This window comes from Acipenser ruthenus, chromosome 22, assembly GCF_902713425.1.
Source record: "Acipenser ruthenus chromosome 22, fAciRut3.2 maternal haplotype, whole genome shotgun sequence".
NCBI lineage: Eukaryota > Metazoa > Chordata > Actinopteri > Acipenseriformes > Acipenseridae > Acipenser > Acipenser ruthenus.
The window spans coordinates 22,308,656-22,327,358 of NC_081210.1; the positions used below are offsets into that span (position 1 = coordinate 22,308,656).

The 18,703-nt window shown below is 36.5% G+C and overlaps 1 protein-coding gene across 2 annotated transcripts in view; it reads right to left on the reverse strand.

Annotated features, from left to right (window-relative positions):
* LOC117431634 (testican-1-like) overlaps nucleotides 1-18,703 on the reverse strand; it is a 162,648-nt gene that overhangs the window by 68,490 nt on the left and 75,455 nt on the right. The window contains exon 4 of one of the 2 annotated variants that reach the window (XM_058996150.1): nucleotides 10,858-10,944. The exons of the other annotated variant lie outside the window; for it this stretch is intronic. Within the exon in view, the coding sequence (XP_058852133.1) occupies nucleotides 10,858-10,944 (87 nt within the window). The remainder of the gene's footprint in view (nucleotides 1-10,857; nucleotides 10,945-18,703) is intronic. 2 annotated transcript variants of the gene reach the window in all.

Here is an 18,703-nt window from a genome sequence, read left to right on the forward strand (position 1 = left end):
TCCTGTGTGAGCCTCCTTCATTTTCCCCACAAACGTTACAATATATAGCTTTCATAAAGACATCTTCACATATGCCAACTTTAGACCATTCTGTAAAAAAAAAGAAATTCTAACCACACTTGCATGGCTCCCCCTGCACTCCAAGCAGTACTACTAGGTGACCCTAACAGTTTCTGAATCTGGAAGACAACACTGGAAGACGCATTACTGAGTAACTATAAGATAAATAACTACTCTATATGGGTACAAATCTATGTGTTTTTAGTTACCGTATTCCTTCAAATTTAAGACGCACTCGAATTTAAGACACAGCCCAGATTTACCACTCTCAATTTGAGGAAAAAATAAAACATCAAATAAATATGCATTTACAAAGATACAACCTCAATTATGCTGTTGTATTGTACAAAACTGACATGAAACAGTGTTGTTGTAGATTAACCACAGAGCTTGTTTATGTGTTGTGCACTGTATAATACTTAAGATGGCGTCTCGGTTGTACACGCACTCCTCACTCACTTACGGCATCACACATCCCGAAAACAGCAAGCACGACATCAGGCAACATGTAACCCAGCAAGCACAACAGCATTGACCGCACTGCAAACACAACAGTCACAGCATATGCATATGGAGATTACTCATACCAGTTTTTCCTCCCAATTTGTGAACTGTGGTACTGCTTGGCATGTCGAAAAATACAGGGGGCTAATGACTCTTCTTTGAAAATGGCTATAAAATCCATAAGCAATCTAGCATCTTCACATGGAAATCAAACTGTAAATCTCCACAGGAAGTTTGCAGTTTTCATTTGCTTTTCCCATGTTTATACAATGCAGTTAACATAGTTTAGCGTACTTTCCCATGGTTTTTAATATGCTTTACCATACCTCTCTGAACTTATCATTGCTTACCAATGCTTTACCATGCTCTTACTTTGCTTCCTTTCACTTTGCTATGTTCTTACGATGGTAAACTTTTATAAGGGAAGGATGGTGTCCTTCCACAGTTAATAATGATTTCATTTCAATTCTGGACTGTAGAAAAGTTTAAAATGAAATGCAAACCCATCAAGCACTGTGGGTGTCACTGTGAACTATAACTAATGGTCTTTTATTGCAGAATGACATATCTCTGAATGACAGTTTGTCTTGTCGTAATCTCATTCAAGATTACAGTTTAATGTCCTTGCTGGGATGATCAGTTGACAGTTTGAAAGGCTGAGAGCAGGCCATTGTTTTTAAAAAAGAAGAACATAGATAGATAGATAGATAGATAGATAGATAATTGTACTGGTATATAGGGAATATACTACGTAACAACTGAACATATTGGATTAATTGCAATGAACTTGGCAGAAAGCTTGTGCTACTAAATCTGGTCTATAGTATACTAAAACGACATGCTTGACAAGCTTATTATATGAGTCTGGCTGTCATTCACTTTCATTGGGATTCCAAATCCTGTTATTCTGTGCTAACACAACACAGCACACACAAAGGGTCCATGACAGCATAGCTGCAGCAGCCTGTTGCTGAGGCGAATGGCTGATTTGTTTTATTAAAACGGAGGATCTTAGATTAGAAAGACCACAACAGCTGTCATACAGTACAAGACCAAATGAGTATACTATCGCTCTATCACTTAAATGTGATGTAAAGATTCTAAATAACTTGCTGAGCAACATTATGGCAGCAACTCAACATGGAACACAATAGCTAGTGCCGTGAGTTGTAGCCAACTATGATACAGAGAAAGGCTGTGAGGCTGAAAACCATTAAAAAAATACAGTAGTATGTGCTAGTAATATTTTATTTTTTGCACTCAAAATGATTAAATTTCTTTATCTCAATAATGGTGAGCACAAGAAACACAGACCTCTCAAATATAGGACTTGGCAATGTCACCTTATTTGTGTCACGTGGGCAACACTGCTGCTATTTAAAATGAATTCCCCCTTAATGAATGTAGTGCCCTGTATTACCCTGAATAAAACCACACACAGTTTTTTTTTTCAAATTTAGTAAGAACACCAAGCTGCACACTTGCAACAAAATAAAATGTAAATAGCATATCAATTAATATTATTCATGTATGTGTTTCTGAGATATGGCTAAAATGAATTTGACTATATCTCTATAGGCTGGTAGCACAGGGATTGCTCCGTGACATTTGCATGCATACCATGCAAAAAGATTTAATGGGGTTACTATAGGCAATACACTGGATCTAAGTCTTAACCAAAAAGGGAAAACTGAAATGTTTGGCTAGAATACATTACTGACAAATAATGATAAATCCCAGCATGGTAGTTTTGTGTTAATTATTCTAAGTTATCGGACTATAAAGAACATGTAGCCCTCCCTGTGGTTTCACGGGTGCTTCATGGTCCATATCACTTACTGAGCTGTACAGCCTCACCTCCTCACTCCCTTGGTCCTTGCTTCACTCAATTTATTCAATAGAGCTAAACTGTGGCAGATATAATACAGACCTTGTTGAAATCATTCAAATGAACCTTCCCTGGCGATTTACATTTTATATTGACAGAAATCCACTAGCGAGATACCAACATGTATCCAGTTTAATTAACATAAGCTTGGAGCTCATTTAAGAGATCTAAAAGAGGCAATATTTAGATACGCTTGTGTTAGAATCAATTTAATAGACCCCCATGCAATTGATATTCAGCACTGGAAAGGAATGGATGGGTTTTAAATCTTGGGGATCACTCTTTTAACATTATTAAATGTTTCTCTTTGTAATGAAATCCCTGCTACAGCTATGGCAGTTTTGCATCACCTCTAATTTTAGGATTGAGACATCATTAAAAAAATGTATATATATATATATATATATATATATATATATATATATATATATATATATATATATACACACATACATATGAACATCATTTATATCTTTTATTTAACATCATGTCATTAACTAAACTACTAAACTACTAAAATTCATTATTTGTGGCATAAGGTCGCTGAGTTTCAGCTGTTCTCCATTGACATCACCTTCAAAGACATGCAGGTGACAATTTAAGTGAATTGCTGTCTCTGGGACTCCTCTCCCCAGTCATGAACACCTGCAGTAATATCTGTTATTTCAGACAGTAATTTCCATACATCTTGAAAATAGCCCATCTGTGTTTAGTGCAGGCAGACAAAAAAAAAAAAAAAATTTAATCAAATGTTCCGCTCATACCCATATCACTTAACTTCATACAAAACTGTGTGATACTTGTGTAAAGGACAGTGTTGAGTGATGCACTGTCATTCCAGACTCTGGCCAGTCACCTTTCAGTCCAACGTCACTTCCATTTTCCCTTCTGTTATCTCTGACAGGCAGTAAGAAATGTAAGGAGACAGAGCACCCTGAGCAGAGCAGAGACAGAGTACCCCCCCGCTTGCTTGTGGTGCGCAGGGTTGCCAGTTTTGCGCCCAGCCTCTGCCATTTTACACTTGCAGATTTGATTTTAGGAAATTCAACAACAACATCATAATATCTCTCAATTTAAAAGCGGCTTCTATCATGTGAGGTAGCACAACACAACACAGTCTTATTGTCTCAAAACAACATCAAAGACTGACAGTGCACTTTTATAATTAGTCTTTCTTATGTCTAGGTTTAAATACAGCAGTTTCTGTGAATGAGTCCCAGATACAATCAGAGAGTTTGCAACGACAAGACCAGACAAGATAGTAAATAGCCATTTGTGGCAATGTGCCCCGCCCCTGTGTGCAATTGTGTGTTATGTGTTGTATGTTGCGTGTGTAAATGTTGGTGTATAGATTGGTACACGGGATATAAACGGGTCTGTGTTTCACGTGTATTTAAAGTGTAGATTTGTATTTAGGCACGAGGAGAGCACAAATCACTTCACGTGCTGGTTAAATGTAATATGTGAGCACGGGGTTGCACAGAATTAATTCACGTGCTGGGATTCAAGTGAATAATTAATTAGTAATTGAATCCCAGCACAACAGTATATATAGGCACATTTTCATTCAGTCGGGGGTTAGGTGTTCGGTGAGTGGAGAACGGGAGAGAGAGAAGGAGAAACGTAAAATAAGAACGTAAATATTAGTGTTATCTGCTCACCGTGTTTTGTTCGTCTGTCTGTGCACTGTCTAGTCCGTTTTGTTCGTCTGTTTATTTTGGCTACAAGTGCCGTGTCCTGTGTTTTTGTGTGTTTAAAACCTTTTATTTTCTGTCTGTTATTAAATGCTGAGCGCAATCACGCGCTCAGCTTTACCAAAACCCCATCTCTCTGTTTATTTATTTCCTCCATCTGGTCTGACGCCACCCACTCCGGCCGTCTTTGTGACACCATTAAAAAGTAGAGTAATGAAAAGTACAGTCACAACCATGGTGGATGGTTAAAAAAAGAAATATCTGTCTTCCAATTGCTGGGACTCCTTTGAATTATGTGAATGTGTGGTTCCTGTGGTTCCTAGGAACAAGCAAGTCACAGGAAAGGAAGGCTGCAAAGAGGAAATGCAAAGGTGTTGCTGAAAATATTCCCTAGAACTAGATGAAGAATTTGACATAAGCATGCAGTAGTCAATAGAACTGCATTGACTCTAGAGTAGAGTAAACAGTTAGACTTATCTGATAAAGCAAAACCTAATTGAAAGTCATCTGGTATTTTCTTTACACTGTATATTTGCGTGGATTGGCAATCATTCTTGACATTAAGTAGCATCAAGTTGCAGAAAAAATGATGATTGTGTTTTATTATAATTATATAATTATTAAATCTGTTTTGACTCCTTTCATTGTTGTTAAGCCACACAGGCGATGAGACACTCTTGAAATTGTAATTCGTCTGAAGTAAAAGACATGTAACTTGGATTGTATTCACTCACTCAATAGTCTAATCAACATTATAATCACCAGCTGGCTGGCAAACAAGAAACAGTGGTTAACTTGTAAGATTGTGAAATGCCATTGTTAGTTCAGATACTAAACACTTAGCAAGTGTAGGTGTCTAAATCACACACTTCTTACACTCAGCGGAACAGGCTTAGCAGAATGATAACTAATTGCACTTCAACTCATAAATAATCTTTATAGGGTCCATTATATAGAAATGTATTTTTGGATGAGTAAACTGTCATGACTTTTTGACTAGAGTGTGAGGCTTGTGTGTTGTTAAATGTATTTTGCTTCATTTTATTTTACCTTGTCAGATGTCCCTTCACTGGCAAGGTCTTTATTTCTGGAAAGTGTGCAGAAAAAGCTTTCTGTCACAAAAGGTTTTGTATTTCCCTGACACAAGAGTCTAGTTTATGTTGTTTGAAATAACAGTGTGTGGATAACTCAGTGGCTTATTCAACCTGGACTTTCTATTGAAGGTTAATCGAGAGCTGGTTTATATACAGTCCTTAAACTAATGTCTCACTGATAATATATCTATAAGCGCACTAGATGTAAAATCTAATAAATCTTTGAAAAGGCACTTCAGACTCATTCTAAATCATCAGCCATGTTGTGCTGAAAAAGAATGCTTCTTTTAGCAGTAAGTTATAATGGACGTACAGTACAAGTGGATCATATTCAATGTTTGTACTGATCATTGTGAGAAAGTGAGGGTTAGGAGTAATGTATGGATTATTTGTATTAAGTACTGTACCACCCTCTTCCATTTAACAGATTGAGCTATTACCCTTTCATATGCCATTATACATTTATATGGTCATTGTGCATCTTACCTGACGTCTCCCATGCTAATAGTACACATTTTCCATTACTTGTATGTCACACAGGCAGAATTCTAATGCCCAGCGTGTTGGGTTATTAAATAAGACTTTTTTCGAGGCACATTCTAGTGATTTGTTTTCTTTTTCTTTTTTTTTAATACACTGTATTGTATTTTCCAATTATGTTTATAGAACATCCTTGTGGGAACGGTATGTATCTTGAATCAGAGTTCCAACTGTGAACAGAAAAACGCATTTGATCTTTTTCATATCATTTCTCAGACATAGACCTGCAAATTAGATGATTCATGTAGACCTTTAACCAATGCATCGTTTTCTTTTCCTTTAATGGAAAGGTCACTTCTTTAATCACCCAAATTTAATGTTAAGGGAAGAAAAATAATGTGCTGCCATTTTAAAGGGAGGATAAATGGACCTAATCTCATTATTTTGTCATTTTCAAAGAAATGAAGGAAAGAGTCCAGTAGATAATATAAAAATGGAAAGTTTCAAAGTTTATTTTGTGAATAATGGGTTAGTGGCTTTTCAGTGCAATAACCACAAAATCAGCCACATTTTATCATCATATTTTATTAGCAGTCACCAAGAGAGTTAATTTAGCAGTCCTAGTCCAGTTTGTAGTAGACATAATGAAAACACAAAAATGAATGCTATTAATACCAGATGTTATCCAAACTTCAATACATATGCCTCCAAAGAGCTCAGAGATTGTCACTGGAATTGGTTATATTTATTTCTCACGTAGGTCCTTTTATGTAAGCTGGTTGCAGGTTCCTAAGGCTAGGCTGGATTTGCAAAAAAAAAAAAAAACAAGATGTTTTACTGCCGCTAGAATTCTATGCCCAAATCTATCTGACATTATAGGACAACTACATTCTTCAAAATCTATTTTCAGCCCATGTCTTTAGTCTGGCATTTCCTAAAACAGCCCAAAGCTGTGCGGAACAGACCAGGATGCTAACAGTGTTGGGTCAAGTGTCTATCTAAATTCATCATTATTACCCACTCCTTTCCTGTAGCATGTTTTACAATTTATATTCACTGTTTATTTTATTTTATTTTATTTATTTTTGCAATGACTTAACAATGAAAGTTTATAAATCCATTTTTGAGGTTGTTGTTCGAGAACTAAAATGCTCCATACAATTACAATATCTTATTAATATATAGTTCATCCCCAGCCAACACTGTAAATACAACAAGCTGTAGTTAAGAATGTCATAATCACAACTGAACAAGCAGTTCTTCCAATACAAGTGAAAATGTCAGAGTAGCATACTCTGATCAACCTTACATATGCAACATACACAGATGGGCAAGCATCTCCTTACTTCCTGATACCCTAAATGCTGTAAGATGTAGAATGACCTATTCAAGTTTCTCTAGATATAAGTAAAAATGTAAGTTTGATATATGGATATACTGTAGAGACAGATTCTGATGCATACTGGTGTCTCCACTATATCCCAGAGCCCTTGACATGCAGCTTTTAGTTACTAAAACTGTATCTAATCAGAAACTGTATCTAATCAGAGCTAATGAAGGTAGAAACAAATTCTTCTGAACAGCTAGCCAGCATGAGTATGAATCATAAGCATTAGTTAGTAAAAGTGTAAATCACAATAGTTTGAAAAAAAATACATGCTGGAAATGAATGGAGATGAGTTCTGCATGGGAGAGAGAGATGGAGAGACAAGTGGACAGAGGAGAGGAAAAGAGAAAGCAAGACAGACAGATATTGCTGTTAATAGAAGCTGCGGCCAACACATGCAATGTATTAGATTCTTGAAGCAATTGATTATAGTGCTGCCCCATTCCCAGTTTGACTCAGAAAGAGGTTGCACCCAATTGATTTAAGATAATGCCTGACCACAGTGTGAAACAGAGGAAAATTGGTGTTAATATAAGGATTGCTTAAATGCACAGCTAGATGCAAAAATATCTCAGTGCCATGAATGCAAACGTTCTCAATCAGGAGGAACTACGTATCTGACCCTTTACGCTAAACCACAGGCCTACTGGATTATGCCGGCACAGTCTTTATAGTATAGTAATCCTTAAAAAACAGACACAGTATGGAGACAGAACAAGAATAGAGACAGAACAAGAAAAAAGTTGCATGGAAGATTACCCATTGATGTTTTCATGCTCACCACTGTTCCACCACAGTTTCTCGTAACTATGAGAACAGTAGACCATCATTGTAACAACAAGATGCATGTATGTACAACAAACCCTAAATGCATGGTCTCTCGCAATGATTTGTCAAGCGGTGGCTAGCTTGTGAGCCAGTTATATGAGAGCACAGTTAGTATTACCCCTGTGAACAAGAGGCAGACAGCTGTTTTAAAATGAGTGTGTCTTTATTTAGAAACCATTCTGAGACCTTAAACTGGCTTTTACAATGCGGCTGAGGCTTCCAATGAACAGACTCCCAGCAAAAACCCAACAGTCTAAAGGTGAACATATTCCATTTCATACTCAGATTTACAGCCTACAAAGAAACATTCAGCAGCAGAATGATCACAGACTTAAGTGAGAGGGGAAATAAGAGACAGTAAGCTTACATTTGTATCTGTGGCTCAGTTAAAAGACTCTTCTCTCCAGAGGGCAATGCTCACTCTGCAGGAGTGGTGAATGAACTCAGAAGATTATGTGGTTACTATTCACAACAAGATACAGGCATGAGGCTTAGAAGTGTGTGCCCAGGATCAAGGGTTATGTTTTCTTTTTGTGATTTTGTGCAGATTAAAAAAAGAAATGTTCTGTAATACTATTAAATATCTCTGCACTGTCATTGTAGAGCAAAGACTATGCTGCATTATATGCATGTATTAAGGGGAACTACTGGTACCCTTTCCATAAGCTATTATTGAATCGTCTCAGAGAGTAGCACTATCTATTAGTAATGACAAAGTCAGCAGGCTTCAATGCAATGGCACAGGTCTGTGGAAGAATTGAGGAAGCACTGCTACTTTAAATATTATGCTCAGTTGGAAGCTTCTTTCAACTCCATACAGGGCATATACAGGACTACTACTGTGTACCACAGACCAGACCTAGTGTTCATTGGCTTTCTAAAGGAACTCTGTGAAGCATTTTCAAAGAAAGAACAATATTTAATTTTTTAAAACTCAACAGATGTCCTTGCATATGTCTCATTTAAATTCAGATCTCTCGGCTCTGGTGTCATACCTGCTTCCTCTGTAACATCTCAAAGCAACTCAGTCATATGCTTCATACAAGTGAGTTAGCTGGCATGTTGTATATACACTGTTCCAAACAATTAAGAGGTATTCAGAGATGTGTGTATTAAGCATGTGTATACAGGCACTCAGCTATGCATTCATTTCCAGTATGCATAATCAATGCCAGGCCTGCATGTGTACAGTATAGACTGAACTGTTGGATATTTGCTTACCCTGATAGCTGTTTCTGCATTACAGTATTTCAATACAGGATCTGAGGGTTTATTCTGCTGAAAGAGCCACTTGGAATGGATATTCTTTACTTTGTATATCGTGTTCTGTCTCTGGTGCCTATGGCCTTTTCTCTAAGTTCAGCTGGTACACACCTACAGGTTTAGTTCTGAGGGGTATTTCTTATTGGTGTAATAGGGGCAGAGTATTGCAGGAGGACAGGTCAATGGTTATAGCGGTAGATATGTTCAAGATCCATTTTGAGGCCACATGAAGTTGTCAAAGGTCATCATGATGTGATGATTGAAACACAAAATGATACACAAAGTGATTCCAAACAACACATAAAACACTTTAGTTACAGGAGATTCCAGATGCATAACAAGCTGCTATTCAAAATGCACATTTCTGAATAGCACTTAATTGTTTTGGGAAATGGCAAGCAATTAGTTATTATATTATTTTGAGCTGATATATCATTGACCAGTGACCTATGGTAGTCGAGAAAAGCTAAAATCTTATGCAATAAAGCATTTATGTAATGCAACTCATGTTTCATTCTTTCATTCAGAATGTTGCTCTACTTAAGCTCTCTGATGTACTCCATTCAATTAATCAACTATGCCACACTAAAACCTAGCAGTTAACCTTTCCTTTTTCAATATTAGTTAATATTACTATTTTCAATTTTAGACACCAATCCAAGCCCAGACACAATAAAGATAATAATCCCAAGCCCAGATATAAAATGTTTACTCTAAATGTAATTACATTTTCAAAAGACAAGTTCGATCAGACTTCCTGTTCAACAATCTCTAAACCCAAATGTCATAAAAAACAAAAACAGCCAGCAGCTACAGTATGCTTTGGTTGATCTTGTAGAAATTAGGAATTGGTCACTTTTGGCCTGTGGCTATTGTTTACAGTGCTTTCTGTTTATAATTATTATTTAACTTTGAAATGCTGCTCTGTTATTCCATAAATAAATCCAGTACCTTATCATGTTGCCAGGTTACAGTAAAGAAGAAAGGAGAAAGTACATGGCTCTATGGAAAACATTGACCAACCGAGGCACCCCATAACCACTGTAGAAAGTTTTCAGCACCCAGAACAAATTCCAAGCTGGAAAATGTTTACTTTTTAATTATTATGATTTATTTTTTACACAAGGTTTTTAATGTTCTGGAACTGCATTCATGTGGTACTGTAAACTTAAAAAAAATGTAAAATCAATAAACTTAGTGAGTGCCCATTCAGTGGTGGTCTCCTAGCAACTGTTTGCTGTATGGGTGTGTGAGGAAAGGTTGATCAGAAACACCACAATGTGGTCAGACAATTGTTTTCTTTCAAACATAATGGGATTGTGCTTCTGAGATCTTCTGTACTTTAAAATGTGCATTTGAACAGGATGCCTATCCTCCCAGAGAGAGTAAGCTGCCTAAGTACGCACTACCCTATTCCAGGTAGTGTTACTGTGGAGAGTATGTTTATATTGATATGACAGACAGCACTGCTGTCTATGAAGAGGCCCAGAAGACAATTTGTCAAGCAGTCTAATCAAGCTAAATTGAGGTCTGGGACAGACATGCCTGCCAATGCTAGGGTCTTCCTGTAATTGCCTTCTTGTCTCACACAAGCTGATTTTTTTATATTGTATCAACAGACAAAGACCAAGTCCCTGTCCTTGTGTGCATTGTGCTCACCTCTCCCTTCCTCGGTTCTCCATTTTGCTAAGCCAGCCCTGGTTGTGCGACCTGTTTCTCCTTCCCTCCCAGCTTTGAAGTCCAGCTCTGTGAAGGCAACAGATCCATGAGTATAATCTATTTCTTCCACAGGACTGACCATGTATTCAGAACATCCACAGTAAGCATTATTGTTACAGCAATAATTGTAACTGTTTCAGATATCAATACATATTTGAAAACAAGAACACAAGAACACTCAAAGGGGGATTGATACTACTTTAAACAAAAAGGATGAGGTTCTACAAGCTAATGACTAAAGATTACCAAGATGGTACTTATCAAGGCAAGTGAAATGTATTTGAGAAATAAATAATAATAATAATATTGTAAGAACAAATTTTGTTCTTATAATATTATTATTATTATTATTTATTTCTTAGCAGACACCCTTATCCAGGACGACTTACAATTGTTACAAGATATCACATTATTTTTACATACAATTACATTATTTTTTACACATTATTATTACATACAATATATACAATATATGTATATATTGTAACATCTGGTATTTTTAACAGTTTTAATATTTGTAATGTACTTTTAATAATCATTGACTAATGATTAATAATAATCATTGACTAACGATTTCTTGCTGTTAACTGAATTAGTGCAATACATTTAATGGTTGCTAGGAATTGGTGAAAGTCTTATTTCCATCCTTGTGTGTGTGTCGGTCTGGGTTTCCCTCTCTCTCACTCTCTCTCTCTCTCTCTCTCTCTCTCTCTCTCTCTCTCTCTCTCTCACACACACACACACACACACACACACACACACCTTCCCCCTCTCTTTCTCACTTCCTTTCCCTCCCCCTCCCCCTCCCCCCAACTGAAATGTCTTAATATGAGGGTCGGGAGTGAACCACTGACCCTCCTAATAACACACCTATATAATATAAAAAAAGATCCAGGGGGCAATTAAAAAGGTATCAGTATTAGGCTGCTGACAACATGGACCCCTGATTAATCCTGTTAACAACCAAATCTCTCTTTAAAATGAACGCAAACTAGAAAGATTGTTACCGTTTTTCAAAGATCATGTTCTGTAATAAGTATAGTATTAAAAATGAATGAGATGTTTGTTTCCATGACTTCAAGGCATTTTATCTTTCTCCTGCTTCTGTTCTGCAGATTAATTATTTCTTTAGCTATTCATTAAATGTGGAATTACAAGCTGCTTGGAGCCTGTATTACAGAATTTATCACAGGATAACATTTCTTGTTGAGCTCTTGCAGATATAATGGTGTGGAACCCAAACACATTGTCTGAAAATAAGGTTTTGCTTTGTTTAATACTCATATCTTGTAACATTTTGTGGCAGATGGTTTTTAATGGGGTGGCTTGCTGCACTTAAAGCATTGTGTTATAAATATTGCAAATCTTCATTGCACTGGCTTGGATGAATCATGTTGCTCTATGGTAAAAAGGATATGTTGGGGGACTGTTAAAAAATTTTACCTCAGTAATTGTGCAGATTTCCCATGGTTATACTACGCATTTACCATACTTTATCGTTGTTTGCCATGTTTTTAAATGTGCTTTACCATATCTCTATGGGCTCTGCAGTTCTTACAAACGTTGTGCTTTATTAGAGTTCATTATGCTTTTAATATGTTAACTTGTATAAGGGGAATTTAGCATAGTCAAAGCGCAGTACAAGTTAAGAAGAGATGCCAATAAATTATTGTAAAATATAAACACTAATTATTTTACTGGTTATAAAAAACAAGGTGATAATTCAAATAAATAAATAAAAATGTTTCAAGAAAAAACATCTCAATTAAATGATAGCATGTGTTGTAGTTGAAAATCAGAATTGTGTAACAGTGGCCTTGAAGATGGTTGTGAACGAACCGACATACATGCAGCACTTTTGTTGAAATCATTACGTCTATTCTTAAACTGAATCTTCCTGGTGGCTCTACAGGTTTGAACTGAATTTAGAGGGTAATCAGGACAACACAAGCTTCAGATGAAAAGCACCATTTTGGTTGATCTAGACTAGTAAGGAAAGCATGTACTCCAGAAACTACACTCAAAGAACAGCCTTTAATGGTGGTGTTATAACCTAGTAGATGTATTGTTCAACCAATATTTATGTCCATTTATATTCTATCACATTAAACTCAACTACCTGTCAGACAACTTGTGCTCCCAAACATTTCCTCTCTACGTCGTAACATTTTCAGACCTTACACAGACCCAGCATTTTCAAATGCAAAAGATTACTTGGAATCATTTGTCCCAAATGGTTATTTTTGTCTCTGGGCTTCATCCTTCTTCTGAACAAAAAAAAACCTTTCCCATTAGCAATTATTAAATGATTTAAAATGTTTGGGTCTGCTCCAGCTTAGCCGCAGGGACCGAACAATTTAGAAAACAGCCATGTTTGAGAGAGAGAATTCTATGAAGGAATGATGGCACTGTCATGAATAAATTACACTCTAATGAACAATGATGGTTTTTGAGCTTATGCAGCAGGGAGAGGGCTTATCTCTCCATTGTCATGAGAATGTGACGTAGCACACACATATCACACACATTCCTCACGCTATAGGAAATGCACAGCCATGACAGTACGTCTGAAAAGGGTGGGTAAATCGTCTTCTCACATTAAAAAGCCACACAAATTGACCACTGTGACATAAGCCCAACTTTCACTGTAAGTGAAGGCCATACCAAGCAATTTTTTATTAATAACCAAGATCTGCTGAGAGTAGCCCTGACAAGCTTCACTGAAATTCACTAAAAAGAACTGACTCCAACCAGACTTTTACGTTACAGTAATTGCTGAACCACAGGAACATTCTCAAGGAGGGATTCAAAACATGTCTCAGAAGTAAAACACAATCCAATTGTTTTCAAAAACATTTATCTTGCATCAGCAGTGCTTTTAACTAAACAGTTTTAAAATCAAGTGTTTTATGCAATCATGATCTGTAGCTGGTATGTTTTTTTTTCCCTTGCTTGACTTTGCATGACTTTTCATCTTCATAAAGTCAATGACTCCTGACAAACACACGTCCCTTGTAGCACTTGCCACTTTAGCTCTCTCGCTTGGCACAAGCGGCAGGGAATTGGAATTTAAAGGGCAATTTGGCAGTATTGAAAATGGCGTAATACTGCAATTTATCATCCAGTCCAGATTAAGAGACTCAGAATTTGCTGCATACTTCGTTAGGTAAGGAAGGGTGCAGACTCAAGCTGGCAAACTGTTAATGAACTGCAAACAACATAACTGGTATTGATAAACAGAATGGTCCCAAACCAGGCTTTGCAGCGAAAACCCTCAAAATGTTGTCTCGTGGGAATCCTTCACTTCAGAAGGTTGTAACTGCATCTCTACCTTGCGATTTGTTTGTTACATACAGTACTGATGTGTGTTTGGTATAACAACAAACGCTGCACTTCGGCCTATAGGAACTTAACAATTTGTATTAGAAGAACCCATCCCTGACAGCAGGCTTTCCTGTTTCTTTTACTTGTTTTGGATTCTCTGCCAGTCTTAATCAACAATTGCTCTGGAATTACAATACTGGTATCTCACAGTCTCTAATCCACAGCTAACAACAAGACCATCCAGATAATAGCAGCAGGCAATGGAAAAGTGGTATTCAGGATTGAGTATCCTGAGTTTTTATCTTTAGATGAGACAAACAGAGGAACGGAGGGAGACAGATGATTGACAGATACATACACTTATGAAATCCAACTCTCTATCTCTTTGCCCTTGTCACACAATTCACAGGCACATGGATACAGAAAAATAGTGTGTCTTGAGACAAAATGTGTTAACTTCATCCATGCAGTAAACCAATATAATGTGGGAGGCAATTAAATTATGTCCTCGTAAAGGTAACAGCAGATATATAATACTTGTTTTGTGTCTCTGAATTGGCAGACAAATTGTTAACCTGGCCAAATATGCTTTTTTTTTACTAACTGAGTGCATTACACTGGGTTTGTTGACAAACTAAACATCCTTTGATTTGTAAGCTGTAGTGCCATTCAGTGTTTTTAAGATGAGGTTTTATTTGTATTTCTTAAGAAAGCTTATCCTTCCTGCTTCCCTGGGGGATTTTATGAAGCTGAAATACAAACACACACACACACACACACCTGCGCCCTACTGTTTGCACAGCACTAGCTTAAAAAATACTGGAAGTTTTGTTTGGTAATTCAATTTTACATGATATAGAAACATGTAGACTAGGGTGTTTGTTTCTAATAAGAAGCAACAAGGTGTTATAGTGTATTGTATAAGTAGCTAAAAGGTTAGAGTGCAATTATTAAATATTCACAAGATTCTTTTTATACACAGATTCTTTTTTCATATAAGATCAGCAGCCAGCAGCACTTGCTGCTGTGAAATTATTCTGCTTTATCGGTTAATAAAACTCAGCATCCTTGATGTCTCCTTGTGGAGATTGAAGTGTGTTGTATTTCAAACTGAGAAATGTGTTTTCATTTTATCTACATTCCAAACAGAAGAGAATCAGGTAAGTTCAAAAAGCCAGTGAATGGTTTTGTACTGTTTATTTTTAAAACCCATTTCTTGATGGATGAACTGGTTTCCTCCATTGATTCTGGGCTTTAGTTCTATTAAGGATTCAAGACAGGTTCCATGTCTTCAGGACCTGTTCAGTTTCAGTTCAAACTGGCATTCATAGCTGCTGCCAGCTGATGTATGGCTCCTTTTGTCTCCTAACCTAAGTTATTCCTAACCCTGTCTCTGATTTAAAGGAACTGCACAGTCTGCCACCATGTCTCAGCTACCTCTTCCATCACTGTCACCCAGATAAGGCTGCTCGTAACTCCATCCACGAAGGATGGTGCTTTGGATGGAGGCAGGCATGCACTGAGGGTCAGGAGATGTCAGATTTGCTATGCAGGCTGGAGATCACCTGGACATTGTTGGCCACCAGGAGTAATTCCATCTCCAGTGGCCTCAGTGTTGCCCTTAGGAAACAAGTAGCAGCTGCATCATACTGTGTTGCCATCAATCTGTGTAACTGAAAAGCGTACTGCTGCTAGACCTCTGCTGCCAGAACAAGACTGAAGACTCTGAACTCTGGAGTGCTGAAATGTGTCATCTTTGTTTATTTATTTTTACTTTACAACATAAGATACCAATGCCTTGCTAACCCTTGAGAGTAAGTATGTATAACCAAAAAAGTGTATTATAATCTGCTAGGACATAACACACTACAGAGAAATTGACACGGTGGGATATTTTAGGGGAGAATAAAGTATTATACCAGTTTATATTTATTTTTTTCAGTCACAACAAGTGTCTATGAAGATAAGCATTTGCGGAAATGTGCTGAATAATTGTAATCTGTGCCTGGAAGGTGTTTTGATGTCCACTTATACTGTAATGGCAGTCAGTTATCGCCTACATATCTATCAATATCTCAAAGATATTCCACAGTGACTTTCCAAACACAACATCGATTCCTTTTACCTATTACAGATAAATTAACAGATTTGCAAAATGAAGGAAAAAGCATTTGGAGGATGAAATCTACAAGCTAAAAGATTAAGTATACTCTCTTACTGAAAGGTGTTTTGATGGTAACTCCAAAGAGCCTTTTTATGGTGTTTGTAATGGTACCAAGTTGTTCTGTATGCCCTTCAGTTCCAGGTTCCAGTCATTGACAGTATAATGAAGGCTAGATCAGCCAAACTCTTTGCCATTTCCTAATTTCTAATTTCAAAGTTTATGGTGCAATGCATGGTCCCAGAGAAAATGGACAGTGAAAAATGTTCTGTTTCCCTGATTTAAGCTTAAATCACAGTGTAGAAAATAAACAAGGAGAGACAAGGTAAACTATCGCCTTCACTTGCTTATAAATCATTAACAGGAAAGCTTTGAAATGACAACAAAACAGAAACTATTTTCAGCTATAACTTTGAAAATAAATAACTTTTACCTGCCTCAGTTAAAATACTGAACGCGAAGAACATTTTATGAAGTTTAAATCATATTTATTTAATATGTATTTAATATAAATGTATATATCATACATGCCTTATGTAAATTATGTTTATTTCACATACATCTCATCATTCATTTTAGTTGGTGACATTTCACAGAAAGAATTTACTGTACTTTACTGCATTTTGATTCAATAATAAAAAAAAAATCTGGAATAAGCCATTACCCAGATTTTACTAAGCAGAAAAGCTATCTAATACACGGGGAAATATCCCTTGGCGATAATTATAGGTAATAGACCTGCACCAGTGGTTAATGTTTCAAAGGTTTCCATTGACACTTCCTTATTTTTAGATATTTGTCTAAACCCAGTTATAAGCGCCAGCAGACATCTTCATTACATATAAAGGTATGTGTATGGGCTTGTTCACCACAATATTGCCACTCCCTTGGTCTCACTTCAGTATGAAACAATGAAAAACACCAACAGAGTGCATTATCCTGGGTTTTATAAAGTCACCACGATGTGACAACTGAAACAGAAAGTGATATACAAAGTGATTCTAAACAAGAAACATAATACAAATAAAAATTAAACTGTGTTATTTCAAACCTGTTTCCTTTAAACAGCTTACTATAAAGATTCCTAAACACTACATTAAAAAACAGACTTAAAGATCTCAGCTTTGTGATTAGGGTCATGCCATTTAGTTGGTGTTTTGTACAGTATATTTTAAAGGTCTGATCTCTGTCAACGTCTGGTCAGCTCAAGTTGATTTGATTTTGGAGTCACTTTTTGCAATCATTTTGCAAGCTTTGCAGTAATGCTGCATGGAATTAAATTTAACATATAAAATATGTTGCTAACACTGTCAACAATTGGCTTATTTGTTATTTGTTCCTCTACACCCACTAAATCCCTAGACTAAACAGATGCAAATGTAGACTTTGATGTGCCATGCTTTGCATAACAGTCAGGCAGGTTTAATTAAATGAGTTTGCATTTTTAAAAAACCCTAAAACTTAGGTTTAAAGTCAATGCTTCCCAACCCTCATGTAATACATCAGCCTAAACAAACATGGTTGTTTAAAACGCCTGATCCCAAATTACTGTTACCATCAGCTTTATCCTCAGCCAACTAGTATTAAGTATTCAAGTTTGAATCTGCAGCATCATCTAAGGCACAACAGTGTATTACCAGAAACGCAAAAGGAAACTACATCCAAAGTGGCAGATCTCTAGATGGCTTACTTCTTTATAGACAGTTTGGGTGATATACATAGCTCTATGGCCAAAAGTTTTGCATCACATCAGAATTTTAGGATTGAGACATAATTTCAAAATAAAACAACAATATGAATATAATTTATACCCTTTATTTAACATCATGTAATCAAAGAAACTACAAAAATGGTATCGCAAAAGTCTGCCGGATTCCAAAATGTCACATTTGTTAATTTGTCAGTTTTTAGTATATGGAGAACTACAAAGCGGAATGCAATTGAATATGTTAATGTAACATTATTTAGCAGGTTTCGTTTGACTTTTAATGAAGCAAAATGTGTTAATTCTATATGGTGATGTTAAACTTTTGGCCATAGCTGTGTATCAGAACTACTAAAGAGTAGCTCCTGAACTCAGGTGAAAGTACCACAGTACTTGAGTCATAATGATGACAGGGACAGTTAAACAAACTATGAAAGTCTAATGTGAAGCTTTTTGCCCTTAAACAGGTCATAATGTCAGCCATAAGGAGTCACATAATTAAGAGACTTGTCTAACACATCCTATGGGTGTGTAATGGCAGTGACGGGTAGGGTATAGGTTGATCAAATCAACCCCTAAGCATTCATGGTTACGTT